At 49.1% G+C, this 21,525-nt stretch overlaps 1 protein-coding gene across 6 annotated transcripts in view; it reads right to left on the bottom strand.

Annotated features, from left to right (window-relative positions):
- Nucleotides 1–21,525, bottom strand: part of SBF2 (SET binding factor 2) — a 2,080,461-nt gene that overhangs the window by 496,924 nt on the left and 1,562,012 nt on the right. For all 6 annotated transcript variants that reach the window (XM_085648170.1, XM_085648169.1, XM_085648168.1 and 3 more), the window contains exons 25-26: nucleotides 18,944–19,089; nucleotides 13,123–13,321 (exon numbers count right to left, since the gene is read on the bottom strand). In XM_085648170.1, coding sequence (XP_085504296.1) covers nucleotides 13,123–13,321; nucleotides 18,944–19,089 — 345 coding nt within the window. The remainder of the gene's footprint in view (nucleotides 1–13,122; nucleotides 13,322–18,943; nucleotides 19,090–21,525) is intronic.

The following is a 21,525-nucleotide window of genomic DNA, read 5'->3' on the forward strand; positions in this document are numbered from 1 at the left end:
GTCAGCACCCCCCTCCTGAGAGCTTGGTGGGGCAGGCATGTACTAGTTGGACAAACTCATATACTTTTGTGACTACTCACCCAGAAAGGGAGTGCTAAACAGTGGAGACCTTTGGGAAGAGTGTATTTTTTTCCACCCGTTTCGCCCTCAGGTTCATCAATGCCACTTGCCTGCTAAGCTGCTATTTTCAGTCTCTATGAAATTCAGTGGTTCAGGTCCTCCCAGATGCCCCGGAAGACCTTCCACCTGTTCTGACCGAAGCTATATAGGACCATCATTGGGCAGCCAAATTCACAATTCGTTGTGGCCCGGACACTGTTGTTTCCATCGGGTGGGACACTGGCACCATTTATGTTGCCATTTATTGCCACACTTGGCTGAGGTCAATGGCTTTTTCAGTCGATGACCAGTTGTGCCTTATGGGCATGCTGTTTCGCCTTTTTGGGAACAAAGCAGATTCTGATCTGGAGCAGCTCAAAGAGTAGGGCCTGTACTTATCTGCCCCATCTCACCAATTGTATCAGCCCTACAGTTCCTTTGGCAATGTTGGCAGAGGTGCCCCACGACAACAGCCACTTCAGTCTCAGCAAGGTGCCAGCAATTTTGTGGCAGTGTCTGTGGCACCCACCCGGTCAGAGTTTATGAGCCAGTCAGACTGCTGCCTGCCCTGTGGCCCCACCTGCTAAACCGCTTTAGCATGCCCTCAGTGGAGCACAGCAACCCCGTTGGAGACAGGAGCCAACGATTCTTACCGGGTTAGCAGGACATTACATTGGACAGGTGGGCCCTGCAGCTTGTTGAGTGGGGATAGACTATACTCTAAATAGCCACTCCGCCATGCCTTCCACTGACATAAGAAACACTGACGGAGGATCATCTGTCCATCTTACAGCAGTAAAAAAAAGCCCTTTGGCCACAAGCTCTCAAGAGCCTGCCTGCACCAGAATTGGGCCATGTTTGTTTTTCGTGCTACTTTCTGGTGCTAAAAAAAGGATGCATGGCTTCATCCTAATTTAGACTTCCACCCCTCAATGTCTCCATTCAAAAGGACAAAGTCAGAATGCTCACCCTGGCCCAGGCCTTGTTAGACCTCGATACACAATTGATGGACGGAATGCAGGACAAATCAAAACATTCTCCCCCAGTCAAGAGATCTGGGTTAAATCCATCATTCTTTTGCTCACCATGACACTCCAGTTTAGACCTGGCCATATGCAAATCAGTCATGACCCTGTGCCTCATGGGAACAGTCCAGCCCGAACTGCCAAGCAAGGTCCTCCCTGGACCGGAAACAAGCATCCTAGGACCGGTTTCGGGGTTTCACCCCTCTTCCGCCAGGATAGCTTGATTCCAGTGGCACAGTGAGCCCGGGACCTACGTCTAGGCATACTCGGCGCACTTAGGGCAAGAAAGCAAAAGACACACAATTGATGGACCGAATGCATAACAAATCAAAACATTCTCCCCCAGTCAAGAGATCTGGGTTAAATCCATCATTCTTTTGCTCACCATGACACCCCAGTTTAGACCTGGCCATATGCAAATCAGTCTTGACCCTGTGCCTCATACGTGAGTCCCGTGCTCTCCATGCCACTGGAATCAAGCTATCCTGGCTGAAGAGGGGTGAAACCCCGAAACCGGTCATAGGATGCTTGTTTCCAGTCCAGGGAGGACCTGGCACGGCAGTTCGGGCTGGACTGTTCCCACTGGGCACATGGTCAAGACTGATTTGCATATGGCTGGGTCCAAACTGGAATGGCATGGTGAGCAAAAAAACAATGGATTTAGGCCCAGATCTCTGTACTGGGGTGAATGTATGACATTGTTCTGCATTCTGTCCATCTTTTTGCACTTGTTAGACCTCGACCCAGGAGACTGGATGGTGCTGTCTGATCTGCAGGACACCAAGTACCACATTCCCGTCCTGAAAGCCCATCGGCGCTACCTGCGGTTCAGAGTGGGACAGGAGCATTTTCAGTTTGTGATGCTCTCCTTTGATCTCAGCAGCGCCCCTTGGGGGTTCACAAAAGTGATGGCGGTAGCAGCACACCTTCTGAGGTCCGGGGTTCCAGTTCTGCCCTACCTTGACTAGCTTTTCAATGCAAGTTTGCCCCGTGCAGTTGTCAACCTCCTCCAGACTACGGCAAACCTCCTGTCAAGTTTAGAGGATTCTCTATGAATGTGCCAAAGTCACACCTGACTCCTTCTCAGATGTTCCCATTTATCTGAGTCATTCAACTCAGTTTTGTGATTTTCCTCAAAAAAGGAGAGTTCAGGACATTCATGCTATAATCCCAATCTCTCATAATTGGTCCTGGAGTTCAGTGAGGTCGACTGTGCGGCTGCTGGGATTGATGGCCTCCTGTATTCTACTGCTCAAGCACAACAGGTGGCATATGCGGGCTCTGCAGTTGGATCTGAAGTCTCAGTGGGCCCAGCAACAAATAGACCTCTCTGACCATTGGTATATTTCAGAGGGGACTGCAAAAGATCTGCAGTGGTAGCTACTGGATCACAATTGGGACAGCAGCAGACCCCTCTCCCTACCCCACTAAGAGATGACAGTGGTGACCAATGTGTCATTCCTGGGTTGGGGCGGCCACTTGAGTAGAGGTGGAGATCAGAGGCCTTTGGTATCTGACAGAGTCTCAGCTCCACATCATCTTTATGGAGCTGAGGGTTGTTTGCTTGGTATTGAAAGTGTTCCTTCCATCCATCAAAGAAAGGGTGGTAATGATGTTTATGTAGAACACCACCATCTGGTATTGTAATAAATGGGGAGAGGTGAGGGCCATGGACATTGTGTCAAGAAGGTGCGTTAGGAGGCCTCACACCTCTGGAAATGCCTGTGTCGGCAAGGCATTTTCCTGGTAGTGAACCACCTGGCATGCTCCTCAAAAGCCAGGGCGGACAAACTCAGCAGTCTATGCCAGACGATCATGAATGGCAGTTGCACCTGGAGGTGGTGCAAGGTCTCTTCCGTGAATGGGAAAAACCTTGGCTTGATCTATTTAGCACCGGAGAGAGATGCAATGTCAGCAGATCAGCATGTTGGATTTTGCACTAAATCTCTACATCTAACCAGTGTTCTGCTCAGGGTGGAACTCAGGACTTCTGCATGCCTCTATGCCAATACTTCTTCTGTCCCCAGTTGGTTCTGAAGGAGATTAGGAAGAAGCGGGGATCATGTCATCCTAGTGGCCCCAGATTGGGCATGGAGAGTATGGTTGGCATGAACAGCTGTCCTCTGACCAGGCTGCAACTCCAAGAGGATACACTGTTGCAGCAACGGGGCAGAGTTCTGCACCCAGCCTTCGCAAACTTCACCTTCATGCTTGAAGATTGATTGGCAACATCTGAACACCTATGATATTCCTACGTAGGTGGTTGAGGTCATCTTGGCCGACAGGCGTCCCTCGACCGAAACTATATGCTCTTGCCGTTAGAACAAATTTGTGACTTGGTGTGGTCTGTAGCAGATAGACCCTCTCCGGGCAAAATTATCTGGCATTCTGTTTTTTGTTTTGTCCCACGACTGGCAAGGCTTGGCTCATGGCACAGTTGAAGTTTATCTTTCAGCTCTTGCAGGCTTTCTGTGGTTGCTGGATCAGGCCTCATTGTTTATATCACCAGTTACAATGAGCTTTTTGAAAGGCCGGCAATATGTTATGTCCTCACCCTTTGTCATGCCATAGTGGGACTTTAACTTTCTGTTCAAATTTGATGTGTACTCCTTCAAGTCACTTCACAGCTGTCTTTTGAAGCTTCTCACTCACAAGACATTTCTCATTGCCACAAAATCCAAGCATTGTGTAAGTGAGCTTCAAGCTCTTTGTGTCATTCCACCATACACCACCTTTTTTTCAAAACTACGGACACGAACATCCTTCTAGCCGAAAGTCATTATGTCATCCCACATTGGTCAAAACATCACCTAGCAAGTGTTCAATGCTTTGCCTCAACCCCATCACATGGACCCTCAAAAAGCACTAAGCTTTTACATTGATGATACCAAAGAACACCGGGTGGACGAACAGTGTGGGGTTCGCTAGAGCAAAAAAAGGCAAGGCCTTGCAGAAGTGGACCATCTCCTGCTGGATCGTGCTCTGCATTAAAAAGTGACATCACTGCATTTGCATGCTGAGTTCTTGTCTTGGACATCTGCCACGCAGCTACGTGGGCATCATGCCATACGTTCAGGAAGCACTATTGTGTAGACAGCCAGGTTCGCAGAGAGGAGTATTGCGCCCACTTGGTCTTCCAGGACGTTTTGGTCTGAGTCCATTCACAGGCGCACCTCAACATAGGTACTGCTTTGGCATCTATTCAAAAAGTTGAGAAATCTGTGATCATAAGTCTCCATCAGAAGAATAAGTTGCTTATCTTCGGTAACGCTATTTCTGGTCAAGACTCTATCTAACCGTAGATTAATCATTGACCACCCCATCCTTGCCGTTCTGTGCACTGAACACTATCTATTTCTAATATCTCAAGTCTAGTAATATGACCACTGATCACAATCAATTTGCCTTTGGTGCTCTAAATTTGAGGGCGCAGACAGCTTCTAAACCAACTGACGTCAGAGCGTGGGAGTGGCACATATATAGACTCTAAATGTCATTTACAGAGCAGAATGGCGTCAGCATGGAGCCACATGGCAACACCTAACAGCGAGCAGTCCTGCTGAAAAAGTTTCCGAATCCAGTCTGACGCCTTGGGAATATTTAAAACTTTGAGGAATCTGTGGCTAGATGGAGTCTCTACCATTAGGAGCGTTACCAAAGGTAAGTAACATTTATGTTTAGAACTTACATATAAGAAAGCCATACATATATCTTCAAGGTAGATAAGCTTTAATACTGAAGCTATAATATCATGGTGGTTTAGTTACTGTGAACTAGCACAAATCCATGTCCAGTTTTTCAATATCCAGGTACATTGGCATTAGAAGGCTTCCAAAAGATGGTTTCTGCAAGCTTTTCTATTTTTCTTTCTCTTGTTTCATGTCTGACAGGCAAAACAATCTTCCTCTCAACCTATCTTGCTAGGTCAGCTGGATGTGTAACTTAGCTCTAGCTCCCCCTTGTGTCATGTGTCAGTTTTCTCTACCTGGGGCTGGCTATAAAGTGACTCTGTGTGCACATGGTAAGATCCACCTTCAGACATACAAGTCCCCTTCAGACTTAATAGTTTATATTTCGCTGCTATAAGAATATCTCTGTTCATGTCTACCGTCAGAATAGCGTGCAAAGACAAGCAGAACCAGTAAGGAACTGCTGTAACATCAACAATGTAGAAACTAGATCCGTTGTAGATTTTCCAGATATCTGCGTGAGATAAATTTACATACAGTAAATATAAATGAGAATCAGTTTCACAGTTGTTTGTAAAATGCAGCATGGGTCTTGTTCCTGGACCAACATTTAACACCCCTTCTCTAACACAGACAAAGGGCTCGGTTAATGAATTATGTTTAAAGAAAAAAATGTTTACTGCAGTTGTGTAATCTACTAGCCAGATATCCAAGACTTGCTGTTTCTAAGTCTACTTGTCTCTCATGCATATGCTGCTTAAAAATATGAAACCTTATGGAGGGAACGTAGGTGCTCCATTTTATATGTAGGGTGCACTTGGGCGTGGCTTGGACTCGGCCGAGCATGGACGCGTGAGCTGAGAGCTCCGTGTCGGCCTCGGAATTTCTCCTGCATTAAGACTTCCCCGGCGGCGCAGCGGACTTCGTGGTGGCTCCCCTGTGCTTGTGAGTCGCCGGCCTGCAGATCGCGAGGGGTGTTGGCCCCGGGAGGCTGTGCTGGTCGGCGCTGGAGGCGGGCCCGACTGGGAGAGACCCGGCCATCTTGCTTTGGGCCTGCGCGGGGCCTGCCAGCCGCGGCCTTGCGTACATTGGTGGCCGGTGGGGGAGATCGTAGCCCCGGCTGTTGTGGCGTCCGGCCCGCGCTGCGGTGCCCAACTACGGAGGCAGGCGGAGTGACCTGGGTGGATACCTGAGGCTGTCGAGGGCTGCTGGCGGACTGCTGGCGCCGCTGTATGCGTCGGCGGCGGAGACCCAGGAACGCCCACGGGGCTGTCGGCGATCGAGGCGGACCGGGCCTGGCGGTGCCCTGCGGATCGGCCTGGTGAGCGGACTGCGACCTGGTGTGGGACTGGTGGCGGAGGCATTGTGCGGGCGCACCTGGACTTCTAACCTGTGGGCTTCTCCCCCCTCGTCCCCCTACCACTGGTGTCATGGCCTGGGGGAAGGCCTAGCTGCGGGACGCTTGGAGTTGGAGAGAGTGCTGCGGCGGGGGATTTTGCCCTAGTGCCACCCGGCCCGCGTTTCCTTGTGGGACTGGCCCATGAGGAGTGCCCTGTGCTGCCTGCTTCGGGGATGCCGTAACTCTCCTGGAGGCGTGGTGAGGACAATTCCCCGGGCGCGCTACCGCCCGACGGAGCATACGGAGCGGGGCATCTAGGTGCTGGCTGGATTCCTCCGCAGAGACGGTAGACCCTGGGGGGTGACCCGCGGCGTGCCTGGCGAGACGGCTGGTCACTCTGTGGAGGCGCCCGAGACCTGCGCCCTGGGAGTGCGGAGGCTGATTGCGGTGGACGGCTAGCGGCTGCCACGAGGTGGACGTAGGAGGCTCCTCGCGGCTGGGGCGTGCAGAGGCTCTGGTGGTCGGACCATGGGGAAGCCGCGGCGCAGCGTGGGGACGGCCCCGCTAGATCGAACGGAGACCCCGCCGGACCCGCAGGACCAGGACCCGGCTGGAGCGCTTGCGGCGGGACTGCGGCAGCAGCAGATGGACCGGATCCTCCACGCCATTTCTGACTTGGGGGAGGCGCTATGCCGGGACACAGCGCAGGTGTCCACGAGCCTTGGCCTATTGCGAGCTGACCATGGCAAGTTGGCCGACCGCGTTGAAACTGCGGAACTGAAGTTGGTAGCGCTGGAGCCGGCCCAGAAGGCGACGGAGGCATCTCTGGGAGATTTATCGCGCAGAGTGCACCTACTTGAGAAGCGGGCTGAGGAGGCAGAAGGGCGTAACCGGCGCAACAATGTTCGGGTGGTAGGCCTACCCGAGAGAATCGAAGGGGACGATATGATCGGCTACCTTGAGAAGTGGATGCGGGAGGTGGTGGCACCGGAGGGCCTGTCGCAGTTTTACACCCTTGAAAGGGCCCATCGGGTGCCGGCCCGCCCACCGGCTGCGGGTCGCCCCCCCGAGACCGGTGGTCGCACGCTTGCTCCATTTCAAGGATCGCGACCTCATTCTGCGGAGGGCCCGGACATCTGGCCCGTATAAAGTTGACAATGCCCTGGTCTCGCTTTACCCTGATTATTCTCAGGAGGTTCCGCGGAATCGCTTCTCATTCATGGCAGTTAAGAGGGCCCTTCGGGCGGAGGGGATACAGTATGCCCTGTTCTTCCCGGCTCGATTGAAGGTGATGGCGGATGGGACTGCTCATTTCTTTGATGCACCAGAGGACGCGTGGAGCTGGCTGGAACGGTACCGCGAGGGCCGGGGTGGAGCTGGACGGCGGGCCTCGGAGGCTCGGGCCTCGCCGGGACCCCGTCGGGCCTGCCGACACAGGAGGCGTGTGGGGAGTGGCCGGTCTCCCCCGCACTCTCAGACGGAGTTGGAGAGGCAGGCGGCTTTGAAGGCAGTCTCCGTCATCTCTGGTGCGGTGGCTGCGGCCTCGCCTGCGGATTCGGGATCCCGGCGGAGTTCTGCGGAGGAGGAGTCGGGGGCGTCGGAGGAGTCGGCGAACTCTGAAAGTGCCGGTGGACACTTGCCGGCGGTCACGCCGGCCACTGCGGATGGAATGCTGGACACATGAGGCAACCTCACTGTGAACTATATTCTGTGCAGGGTGGCGTGCCTGGAGCTGCCTTGTGGACAAGTGAGGGGCGAGTATGGATCCACTGTTACTGTTGAGGGGTGTCGCTCTTGGGTTGTGTGGGGGGGCGGGGCGCTTTGCTTTGGGGGGGCCGTTGGGGGCGGGGCGCTGCCGGGAGAAGGGGACTTTGATTCCTGAGGCCGACATACGGACTAGCCTTTTGGACTGCTGTCCGGCCCGTGCTGGTGTTGGGTCACCCCCTCTACCTCACGCATATTGTGAGACTCTGGTGGCTACCAGGGTGCCTTTTTTGTTCAGTGGGTGTTTGGGTGGGTAACTGTGGTTTAGAGCCTGTTCTGGGGATGGGAGGGGTTTGGGGTTGTTGGGTGAGGTTTCTGTGGCGGTGTGCCCGCTAGGTTGTCTTGGGGTGTGATTTGTGGTATATGTTCATATGGCGACCCGCCCTGAATTGAAGTGCATTACTTGGAATGTGCGGGGGCTGAACTCCATGAGAAAACGTTATAAGGTACATGCATACTTGGTCCGCAGGGGGATCCAGGTGGCCTTCTTGCAGGAAACACATATGGATCGGGCCGAGGGGCTGGCGCTGCAGAAGCGATGGAGGGGACAGTTGTTTTACACTACCTTTTCTGCTTTTGCTAGGGGGGCATTGATCTGGGTCCGATCCGGGGTTCCGTTTCAACCTACAGCCACGCTGGTGGACCCGGAGGGGAGGTTTGTGGCGGTGTCTGGTCGATTAGATGGCAGGGATGTGACCTTCTGCAGTATTTACGCCCCGAACTCTGACTACACTGCTTTCTTTGCGCGGCTCTCTGGGAGGCTGGCGTCCTTTCTGGTGGGCACGGTGTTTCTCGGGGGGGACTTTAACTCGGTCACTGATGTAGAATTAGATCGCTCTCATCCCCTGCTAGCTCAATCAGTAGTACACAGGGTGGCCAAGGCGAGGCGCGACTGGCAGGCAGCCTGGGGACTTGTCGATGCTTGGCGGGTGCATCACCCGTCAGATAGGGATTACTCCTTCTATTCTGTGCCGCACGACCTTCATGTTCAGCTGGATGGCTTCTTGTGTACCCCGGGAGCCCTGGAGCTTACGTGTCATAGCGAGTATCTGGCAAGGACACTCTCAGACCACAACCCCTGCTTGATAAAGGTCCTCTGGTCCCAGCAGCGGCAGGCGATTCCGACTTGGCGCCTGAGTCCGACGCTGCTGGAGGATCCTGTGTTTCATGCGGAGCTCAGGAAGGTGTGGAACGCTACTTTACGGATAACGCGGGGACAGCGACCAGCAGAGCCCTTGAATGGGATGCGCTCAAGGTGGTCGTGCGGGGGATTTGTATCTCGGCTGTCGCTGGGACGCGCAAGGTTCTGTCGCGGGACGTTGACCGAGCTGAGACGCGACTACGCCAAGCGGAACTTGCTAGTCACGCTGACGGGGGTGCCCAGGGGGAGGTCTTGGCGGCACGGGAGGAGGTGGCCGTGCAGGTGGAGCGGCTTCGCTGCTATGACTATAAGGAATACATGGTCCGCGCGCACGCTGAGCGGGATAAGGTTGGGTCGTTATTGGCCTGGCTGGCTAACCCGGCTCTTAGGGGCACCCCTATACTGTCGTTGGTTACCCCCACGGGGGACCTGGTTTATTCACAACGGGAGATCAATGGCCTATTCTGGGACTATTACTTGCAGCTGTATAGGAGTAGAATGCCGGACCTGCCTGATGGGCTGGACGCTTACTTAGAAGCTGCTAGGTTGCCACAGTTGGATCCGGAGCAGGGGTCGGCGCTGGGGGTGGAGATCTCCCTGGGAGAAATCAGAGTGGCGGTTCTGCACATGGCTCGGAAGAAGACTCTGGGGGCGGACGGCCTCCCAGTGGAGTTCTATGCCACGTATTTGGACGCCTTGGCTCCACGTCTGCAGGCGATGTACAAGGAGGCGTGGGACGTGGGCGAGCTGCCGGGTACCTTGAGGGAGGCGATCATAGTCCCGTTGCTGAAAAAAGATGGGGACCCATCCTCCAGGTCAGCGTACCGTCCGCTTTCTATGCTTTCGGTGGATTATAAGATCCTTAGCAAGATCTTGGCCACGCGGCTCATGGCCCACATGGGCGCGCTGGTACACCCGGACCAATCGGGTTTATTCCCACGAGGAATACCACGGCGGGTATTCGCAGGTTAGTGCGGCTCATGGGGGACCGGGAGGGGGGCCCCTCGGACGCCGTAGTACTGTCGGTGGATATCGAACAGACATTCGATAGTGTGGAGTGGCCGTATCTGTTTCGGGTGCTGAGGGGGTTCGGCCTGGGAGGCCACTTCGTGTGCTGGACCAGATTGTTATACCGCTCTGCCATGGCTAGAGTCTGCACGGGGCGTACTATCTCGGCTGCTTGTCAGGTAGAGAGAGGCACTCTTCAGGGTTGCTCGTTATCCCCTCTTTTGTTTGCCCTGGCGATCGAGCCCTTGGCAGCGCATGCCCGTCAGGGACGGTCTTACGAGGGGGTTCAGCTGCGTGGAGAGCCACACTACATCTCCCTATACGCGGATGACCTCTTGCTGTATCTGGCAGATGCGCGAGATTCTCTGCGGGGCGCTAGACTCCTACTCCGGGAGTTCGGCTCCTTTTCGGGGTTGCACGTTAACTGGGCCAAGACTTGCCCGTTTCCTATGTCTCCGGGGACCCGGGATTGCTTTATTTCTTCCGCACCTTGCCGATCTGGATTCCGGCCTCCTTTTTTAAGACGCTTCGGGCGCTGATGACAGGATTTCTTTGGGGCGCGGGCAGACGTCGGGTGGCGTTGACCACTCTGATGAGACCGAGGGTGGAGGCGGGGCTTGCAGTTCCGGACTTCGAATGGTATTATCTGGCGGGGCAGTTGCAGTGTCTCACACAGGCCGTGGCGCGTGAGTTCAAAGGCCCGGAGGGCCCGCAGGGTAGGATTATCCCTCGGCATGTATTGTCATTCATTATATTGCAGCAAAGGCTCCGGTTGGACCAGCTCACGCTCGAGGAGCGCACGCTTCGACTCTGCTGGCTCCGTAGTCAGAAACGAGCGGGTTTTGTGGCCCCGTATGCCCCGGAGATTCCGTTGGGCATGTGCACGGCTCTCCCCCATGGCGGATACTGGTCGGCGTTGGCGGGCTGGGAGGACCGTGGGGCTCACATGCTTGTGGATCTCTATCGCGACGGGGTTTTGTTGCCGTTCCACGAGTTGCAGAGGCATTTTGATTTGCCGAGGGGGGATTATCTCCTTCATTCTGCCCTGGTGGCTGGGATTCTAAAGCACTGGAGGATGGGGCTGTCGGAACCCCCAACGTCCTTGTGATGTCAGTAAGTTGTTATGGCGGTGGGCACCATGAAGGCCATCACTTGCCTCTATGGGCGGCTGTCCACGGAGGGGCTCGCGCCCCTGACGACCCTGCGGGAGAAGTGGGAGGGGGATCTTGACAGGCCTATCCCGGAGGCGACATGGTCGCAGCTGCTGCGACGACCCTGGAAGGGCACGCGCAACGCTAGATTTCAGCTGGTCCAATTCTATACTCTCCACAGGGCCTATTTAACCCCGGCAAAGCTCCTGCAATATTTTGGAGGCTCCTCGTTGGGCTGCCCTAGGTGCCATACGGAGGGGGCTGACTTTGGCCATATGTTCTGGTCCTGTCCGGGGTTGGGCTCTTACTGGACGGATGTGGTGGCGTGCCTGAATCGAGTGACTGAACGCGTGCTGACAGTGGACATGGGAGCTTGCCTTCTGCTTTGGGTCCCGCATAATACTCCCCGTACAAAAATCACGAGCAAATTTATCGATCTGGGGCTGATAATGGCAAAGAGGCAGCTTACCATGCACTGGAAGGCAAGAACGGGGCCGAGTGTTCGGAGGTGGAGGGCGAGCTTCCTGGCTTGGGTGGGGACTGAAGGGACGCTTCGCCTACAATTGGCCAGGCGTGCTTCCAATGACAAAGCGCAAGATGCTGCCAGGGCGTGGGGGGTTCTGGTGGAAGAGCTTCGCCGCTTGGGGGAACAGGAAGAGGAGGGTGAGGCTCAGGCGTGCACGGCCCGGCCTGGGAGGAGCATGGAGGGACCTGCTGGGACTGCCGGGGAGACTACTCAGGAGGGGACCGCTTGAATATTCCCCGAGAGTTGTCGCTATTTGCGCAAACTTCTTGCGATGTGTATGGAGGTCGAGCTTCGGGGTGGTATGCATATGAGTGGTAGAGTACAGCCTTTGGTACTTTTGAGAACATTGATGGGGTTCGTCCCATGATTCCGAGTTCGGCTCCCTGGCTGCGTGGGGCACTTTAAGCCTCACTGCGTGGGGGAGACCGAGGCGGGCACACTGACGGGGGGGTTGGGGTAGAGAGGGAGCGGGGTGGGGGGTTAGGAATGGCAATGTTGCGGAACTGCTCTCTTTTGTACTGTCATCACTTGCCTGGTTCTCCTACACAAGATTATTGTATGTAACGCGGATTTCAGGATGCTACAGTTGGGGAAAAACTAATAAGAATTGTTTAAAAAAAAAAAAAATGTAGGGTGCACTTGAAATAAGCACCCCAGATCCTAAGGTGCAGTTGTTAAATGAATTAAACAGTGAAACATTTAGAATAAATGTTATCATCAAGGGATAAAGAGGGATCATCTTTTGTAATCCCTTCAACGTCATTACGTTTGTAACTTCATCAGTCTATGAGCGACCCAATGAACAGCACATCAAGAACGACAATAACTATGTACCCACACAGAATTACAGAAGGGTACCCTGTTAATGATATCCTAACAATAAACGGCACTCTAGGACTTGGCCATTTATTCTGGTTAGAAAAGCAGGCTTGTGTGGAGGTACAGCTTTATGTTTTTTAAGTAATGAAGTTGTGAATCTAATTATGGGATTGTAGTATTATTGAACAATAATGAGGTCTGTTTTATTCACGACAATGTGCATAGTCAGTTAAAATATCCTTACTAAGCAGTTAACAGCCCTATTATTTTGTGCCACATGTGCACAAGTTATCTAGTGTATGGTCGAATCTCATCAAACAGGTTGAGAATTAAATCTGCAGAGGAGCTTAGGATCGCATTATTGGCATACGAAATAACAGAACCTAATCCAAACCTTATTTCTACTGTGAAGGAAGAATTACCTACTTCTTTTCCACTCCTCTAAAGCCCTCACCATGATTAAAAAATGTGATCTTTTGTCACATTATTTAGTACAAAATTTGCTTAAGGCTCCATTGTACATCTCCATTTCGAGCCTCAAAAAAGTCAAGCCATTGTTACCTTCTGCATAGTGAATACATCCGGTTCACTGCAGTAATCCGGAACTGTTCTGTTTTTAAGCGGGAGGAGCTTCCACTGATGGTGCCAAGAATTAAACGCTGATAGTCCCTGAAACAGGCTCTTTCTAGTAATTGCTCCATCGTCGACTTCTCAGAGGCTTTCAGCGTTGTACTTGTAGGTAGTTCACTGTCATCTGAAACTGTGAATAATGAAGATAGAACATTTGTATATTTATATTCAGACAGCACAAATCCCTATATTATTTAACCATCAACTACAAACAATCAACCATAATTATAGCTAGTAAGCAAATACATCTCAGTGTCTCCTTAATTCTAAGTGATAGGAGCACAAGTGGATTACATTATTAATACAGGGGATGGCAAAGGCTCAACTGCCTATTTTTGTATTGCAGTGAGTTTCTTAACTCTGTAACCATTGCTAAATATGCTTAAAAATTAAATCTATAGTATAGATTGCCCACATTTTTATCCATCTAACCATTGTCCATTAGTGAGCAGCATTCATTTTATTACAGTCACCTGTATGTGTTTTTCCTAGTATTTTAGCTAGACTTGTGATCCAATGAAAAGCAATATATCATAATAATGACTGGTGTGGCTTCTGGAATAGAAAACACTGTGATGACTTTTTACACAAAACAGATACTTCTCATAATATATATATAATATATTCCTACTGATTTCAATAAAATCAAAATACACCGCATATAAAAGAGGGTATTTCTATAATGGCAGTAAAGCAACAATCCACCCATCCAAATAAAACCTACCTTCAATCTTCCAGCTAAGATCAAATGGCTAAAATGGGCACAAACAGAATGAACAAAGTTGAGGACCCGTGAAATAGAGAGAACTGGCAGTTTACTCATGAGCATGCAGTTACTCATTTCCATCATGTTTTCATAGCTGAATCAACTTAATTTCCGTCAAGCGGATTTTGTTCACTGAAATCTGGATGGTGTCTGTGCGGGTCTATCAGTCATGAGGGGGACCGATCAGGACACATCAACGTGAAAGGAATTAATAGGTGTATGCTGCATAAAGATTATTTATCTGTAAATGGTTAGTTTTTTAGGTGGATTTTGCTATAGACCATAGTAGGGTCATAACCACTGCATGTTGTCCAAAAATCGCAACACATCAAATTTTTTAGAGAGCTGGAACCCCATTACGTTTTCTTGATGGGTGAGCAGGGACAGAAGCCAGATCATACTGGAAACCGCTGCAGGGTCCCTCCATGGAGGTTAAAGTGTTTCTTTTCCAATGCCCCACATAATCCATAGGGAAGAGTGACCAGAATACCAAGACAATAGAAGCAGCTGTTCACACTCGTCACTAAATAATTTATGGATTCTGCTCACACTCAAGTTATATGCTAACGGAGCAAGAGAGTTGGTGGCTCTTAGCCATGGGTTTTGGTGCCTACTACTGCTAACCCCAACTTTATACCTCAACACAATATTTTGCAGGAGAGAGAAAGGAATAGTAGTGGAGGCTGTGGGTACCCAATATGTTGTTCCTAACTTATTACTCTATGTAGTGGAGGCTGTAGGAGCCCTCACCCTGTTCAATAAATTAATTAAGCGATCTGGGGCGTGGTGCCATTCAACTCCAATCCTCAGCTTCCTTTGACATATGATTTTTGAAGCAGACAATGAAGGAAATAAGCAATGCGAATGTGTTTTCATTAAGTAGAAAAACATGTTTGTTTGCATGAGTTTAAGTCTGCATAACTAGGCTGTAAATTTAAATAACTGGGCCTCAGCCTGCTTTCACTGACACTCATTTTAAATGAGGATAACGTATCGGTGCATGAACAAGCTTCTAAAATGCATGGTTCTCTGAAGTGTTTTTCCTTTTCATAAAACTGACAGTACGGGATTTATTTTACCGGGTTGATTTCTTGTACTAAATAAAACTTATGTACTTATATACCTTAGGAGAAGTCACCAAACACCCAAAAGGTGATGGGAGGAAAGCTTGGAACTTGTCTAAACACTGCCAATCGCGTGGGGTAGCTTCAGAGTCCATTGTTTTTTTGCCCACCATGCCACCTCAGTTTGAACCCTGTCATATGAAAATTAGCCATGACCCTGCATGCAAATCAGTCACGACACAGCTCCAAAAGAAACACTCGAACCTGAAATGCCAGGCCATATCCTCCCTGAACTCAGGTAGCCCAAGACCACTTTCGGATTCGACTGTGCCATTGGAACCTACATGTAGCTTAGTTCCAGTGGCACAGTGAGCACAGAACCCATGCCTGGGGATACCCATGCCACTCAGAGCAGTACATCGAACACACAAAAGATGATGCGAGGAATGCTTGCAATTTGTCTAACCACTGGCAATCACTTGGGGTAGCTTTCCAACTGATTGTTTTACCGCAATGTAACCTCAATTTGGACCCAACCAATATCAAATCAGTCTTGAACCTGCTACAATAGGAATAGTCCAGCTCGATCTGCTAGGCCAGGTCCTCCCCGAACTGGATCACAAACAACCCAAGACCAGTTTTGCTCTGATTGGGGCTCGTCAATCGGGTGTGGCTTGGTTCCAGTGGCCCAGTGAGCACAAGACCTACGTCTTGGCATACCCTTGCCACAACGGGTGGAACATCAGAACAGGATGGAAGAAATGCTTGCAATTTGTCTAACTACTGACAACTGTCCAGGACAGCATTTCAACCCATAGTATTTTTTCTCACCATGCCACCTAAGTTTGGATTCAGCCATATGCAAATCAGTCTTAACCCTGCTCCAATAGGAATAGTCCAGCCTGAACTGCCAGGCTAGGTCCTCCTCAAACTGGAACACAAGCAAATCAAGATAGGTTTCACCCTGATAGGGGCTAGTCAGTTGAATGTAGCTTGGTTGCAGTGGCACAGTGAACACATGACCCACGTCTGGGCATACCCTTGCCAATTAGGGCGGTACATGAAACAACAAAGGGTGATGGGAGGAATACTTGCAATTTGTCAAACCACTGGCAATCACTCAGTTTAGCATTCCAATTCATTGCTCCTATTCAAGGAGGGTAAAGACTGATTTGCATATGGTAAATTCCAAACTGAGGCGCATAGTGTTCAAAATTACAATGGGTTGGAATGCAACCCTGAGTGATTGCCACAGGTTAGTCTTACTGCAAGAAATACTCCATCTCCTTTTGTGTGTTTGCATTAGGAGGGAACCATGTTGGGATGTTCTCATATATTGCAATATTCAATGCCTTTTGCCTAGGCTTCAATGAGACACAAACATTCAGAAACTCACTACGGTTTGTTAGGCTGCATAAACAGTAAATATGCAGCAAACTTGGTGTTTTACGAGATGTAACTTGTTGAATGTATCTTATGTATTCCAGCAGTAATTAATTAATTTGCCTGCATCTTTGTTAATGTAGCTCAATTATGTTACATCACACCATGCTGAGTGTGAGGTTTTTCACTGTCTGAAACTTATCTAATCTGTAATTTCTGGGAGATGTGCCAGAACTTTTCCTTGCTTTTAAACTAAGCAGACCCTAAATAAAGTTTTCAATTTGATTTTATATTTAGAACTTTTGTTCTTTTTTTGAAGGCAGTTAGTGTGCTTGCTGATTTATAGACTTCTTAAGCCTTTCCACAGGGCTAGACTTCCTATCGGTCCACTTACTAATTTATATTTAGACTTTTCTTGACTCACAAACTGAGAAGATTATGCCAGTTCTTTGCTGAACTGTATTTTGGTTCTAGCCAATTCCCTTATGTTATGACCTATTGCAATTGCCTATATTTGTCAAGCATATTTGTTGCTAATCAAAATCTGCCTATTTTTGCCTTCTGTAATTATTCTTTAGTTCCTCCCAAAGATTTTATAGGTTTGACATTGAATTTTATCCTGCATAGGTTTTATTTGCACAAGGGCCCTATCGTTTGGGACTCACAAGTGCTGAGAACAACAACCTGTATCATAAATGATCCTTTGGCAAATCACCTGCAAAAGAGTTAGACCAGTAAGGCACACATGAGAAATATGCGACTATTGGTGACATGGGAGAGTTGGCAGGAATGAATGACACTACTGGGGAGATCATCTTTAGATACCATTGATGTAAAAGCCGTGCACCAATTCCAAAAACGTATGATTTCAAAGGTAAAAAACACATTTGTAAGTTTTCAAAGTGAAAATGAAAAATGAGTCTCAATAGCACCCATTTGCGATCACATCAAATTGGATCCAGTCGGATGCCTAGGGAAAATTCTACGGTAAGGAAACTGCACTTAGAAGTCTCTATCAGATATGCAGTTTGTGACACATGAAAATGAATTGGCTCATGTCTTGATGTTGAGGCTTAGACTTTTATAGCTAATTGGTAGTCGTTTTATCATAGGGTATTCAAAGAACAGAATGTCGGGATAAGCCTAGGAAGGAACATTGCCATCCAGTGTGAACAAAATGAGCCAGTCACTATTTAAGCAAGGCCACTTGGTTCCAGTAGCCCCTCTCCAGCCAACAATACGCTTTGAACTGCCACACTAGAACCTAGCTGTTTGCTAAGGAGATGCTAAACCACAAGATGGAAACATCTGTCAATAGAATTTAAAGAGGAAAGGTAGACTTAACCCAGCTAGTGAGGACAGCCAGCTAATACCCTCCTCAATAGACACCCCACAATACCAAACAACTATTGTCCCATGACAAACCTCCCCAACTACATATAAAGCAAAAGAAAAGGAGTTTGTGGCTTAGCTGCAAGCCAACCTAGAACTTTTCTGGCTGTCCACTAACCAACTCATACACTCTAGTATGCACCATAATCAAGGAAGAGAAGCAGAACTTCCTCCACATATGATGACACATTAGAAGTGACTGATGAAGAGGTAAGAGTTTTACTCAACCAATGTGGTGGTTATAATACTAGGGCTCAGTGAACCCTTCTTCAGTATTTATATTTTGCCCAAACAAATTCTCCGAGATCATAATATACATAACCAATGACAACACACAATAATACCTCACAGCTATTCACAAGTTAGACACTAAACTAAACTCTTGTCCTACACCACTTAATATTAAAGCAAGTATGCCAAGGATCTTCTGTAGGTCCAGTGGATCCAAGTCAGTGATATTGCAAATATCCAAACTAGAATGTATATCGCCCCAAGATTCCCTTCCCTAAAAGTAACCCGCTTCCACTGTCTAAATGACAACAGTTTGAGTCTCACAGTGGTCTACAATACAACTATGTTCAAAAACCACCATTTGTATCCACTTGCCACCTCTACTTAAATACCCTTTGATTGATTTCCTTCTTCCAGGCCTGCCACAATCTGAAGCTTGTCTGCTCCAGCTCTGACTGCAAATTCTTGGTATCTGGCCTCCTAAAACACCCAATATGCCACGTGTTGACAAACCAGAACATAGCTGCTAGACATACTCTATGACTTCAATTATTTGCAACAAAAAGGCCAATAACACTTCAATGGCTCACAGTACAAGCACGTTTAACGAAGTAGTATGTCTGCCTTACATGTAGATATATCAAGGCCTCAGGACACCTATGACCCAAGATAAAGCCAATTAAAACTGACTTCATACTTACAAACATAGCTGCTCTCCGACAGAAAGTAGAGATTTGGCTAACCAATGCTCTGAACACTGGAACACTCTGCTTTGAGCCCACTGAATGGAACAACGCTTCCTACCATTTCAAAAAGATGTAAATACTCTTGTTCTACCCTCCTCTCTACGCATATCTGCTGACAGCTTGATGCAGGTGCTTTCCCACTGTATGACATAACTTGCATTTTCTCCTACCAGAAAGGTCATCATCTTCATTCCAGCCAGGGCGGTTTCCTTTTTCCTCCACTATAATGCTAGTCTTCTTCTTTGCCGTATACGGACGGCCAATCGTCATTTTTCCAGCAAGTTTGGCTCCTTTAACAATTGTTTTCGAGAAGGTGCTAAAATTCAGAAAGGAGTGGAAAACTGCACATCAGAAAAGCGAATAAAAAAAACTTTTTAAAGATTCTAGAAGTAAACATTAAAAGCGATCTACCTCGAGGGAGAAGACTTTAACTGTGTCACACATGGTCATAATGTTTTTTAATCCAATTATAACTACCGTAAGTGCTAGAATACAGGTTAGTAAACCCCGTTGAAGGCTAGTCATTCCACAGTAATAGTCATTGGTTTCATAAATGCTTTAAAAACACCACTTCAACCTCAATAAATTCCAGACACATATTTCAATCTTAAAGAACTGTAGTGTTGCTGTTTTTGGTACAAACGAAGGAAAGCATACATTTGCAAACGCAGTCATTATAAGCCAGATAGTCCAAATGCTGTTCATTTCAGTGATTGAGCTCCAGAGGGACGGTTTTCAAAGAAATTCATCTACTGACCAGTTTCTTTAGTGCTCTGTCAATACATATCAAGCACAGGCTCGGTTTTTTAGCCTGTCAATAAATATAACAAACTAGATATTTGTGTTGGCTTGCACAAAACTTTCCTGTTCATCTAGTGAACTGGGAAATCGATGTCCTAACACCTAATAAAAAATCCAGATAGACAAAAACATATGAAACTTGTGAGAAATCGGGCTGTTGCTTGAGGGGGGTGTGACCCCTTCTCAAGCAACAGCTACAGTTTGTGTCAGGGTGAACCACAAAAGTTACTAAATTGACCTGTGCTTATCCCTGTGGTAACATGGCACAGAAGGAGTCAGGCTTAACTTATGACGCACTGCGCTAGGTATTTATGCAGCACTCAAACAGTAATAAAGTGAAAAAAACCTCAAAAGAAAAATTACACACAAACTTAGGAAAATGTAATTAAGTATTTGACACCAAAACGACAAAAATCCAGTCAGTAGAATCGGAGATATACAATTTCAAATATTTAAGGTAAGTATAAGGCATAAAAGCACAAAGTGGCACTCGCAGCCATCTGGCCGTGCGAGACCGGGTGAAAGTAAAGTTCAGGCCGACAGCGATAGGGCAGGAATCAGGGACAAGGTTTTTTTCGCATTGACTTCCTTTCGAAGTCTAGAGCGAAATGTCCAGTTCGTAGTGGCGGACGCCGCGGCGAGCTGGGAGGGCATCACAGAAGGTGATCGCTGTAGCGCAAAGAGCAGGCCGTGCGTCGCGGACAGTCGTCGCTGTAGCTAGAAAATACTGTCTGCCATCGCAGACAGTCGTTGCAGGAGCTTCATGTTGGCAGTCACCGGGACTGTCAATGCTGTTGTGCCGGTCGTCGCTGACGGTCGTTCGTTATAAAGAGAAGAATCAAATTCCCCGCAGCGCTGCATTGATGGCCAGCATGGTCAGCATGATCTTGGCGCAAATGGGCCAGTTCGTGGTTGCGAAGAACCAAATACTTCAGAATTTTTCTTTCTTTCTTTGGAGAGGAGCTCAACTGATGACACACCAAGGTTCCAGGGCCTGGGAGAAACCTCTTGGCGATCAGGAACTAACTCCAGTAGAGGTCAGCAGGGCTCTGGGTAGGTCCAGGCAGCTAGACAGATGGAGGGAGGCCTTTAGAGCTTGTTATGTACCTGTACTTCTGAGAGGAGGTCAGTCAGCTGACACTTGGAGTCACTTCAGCCTGGGATGAAGGATACAGGTCCAGTGTTCCTTCTCAGCAGGTAGGGCAGGCCTCAAGTAGCAGAGCAGCAGGTTCAGGACTGTACTGAAGAGTTGGGTCTGACAGGTCCAATAGTTCTACCTGGTGCCAGCTTTGAAGTGGGAGAAGCTCCTGCGTTTCTTCCTACAGAGGTAACAGGAATATCCTGCCTTGGTCTCAGTCTGACTGGGGGCACAATACACTAGTGTGACGTTGTTTGTGTGTCAGCTGAGCCAGTGTCTTTGAAGTGCAAATGTGGTAGGTGATAGCTCCACCCCCTATCAAGTCAGCGATAGCCCATATTGCCAACACCCAGACTCTACTTTGTGATACGGTCCGTGAGGGATACACAAAGGTCAACTGCCAACTACACCCAGTAATGTGATGCAGGAACAGACTTCAGGGACTAAAAGACTGGGACAAGAAAATGCCAACTCTCTAAAAGTGGCACCCTCAGAATTGTGACTTAAAATCCGACTTTACCACAAAAGGGGTTTTTAAATTGCAGTCTTCTTGCAAATTTGACCAGTGGCTGCCGGCATGACTCGGAAGTGGTATGGCGGGCGCGGGTGCGGGGCGTGAGAGGTAAATGCAAAACAAAAACAAAATTACACACTTACCTTGCCGCCGGGTCCCTCTGCCATATCTCTGCTCCTTGCTCCTGCTCTCCTTATGTGACAAGAAGCCAGGAAGAACAGCCAGGGTCCCCTGACCAATCACAACGCTGCAATGTAGCGTTGTGATTGGTTGTGAGTGTCCTGGTTCGACGTTCAACC

The sequence above is a fragment of the Triturus cristatus genome, chromosome 3_2, assembly GCF_964204655.1.
Source record: "Triturus cristatus chromosome 3_2, aTriCri1.1, whole genome shotgun sequence".
Taxonomy (NCBI): Eukaryota; Metazoa; Chordata; class Amphibia; order Caudata; family Salamandridae; genus Triturus; species Triturus cristatus.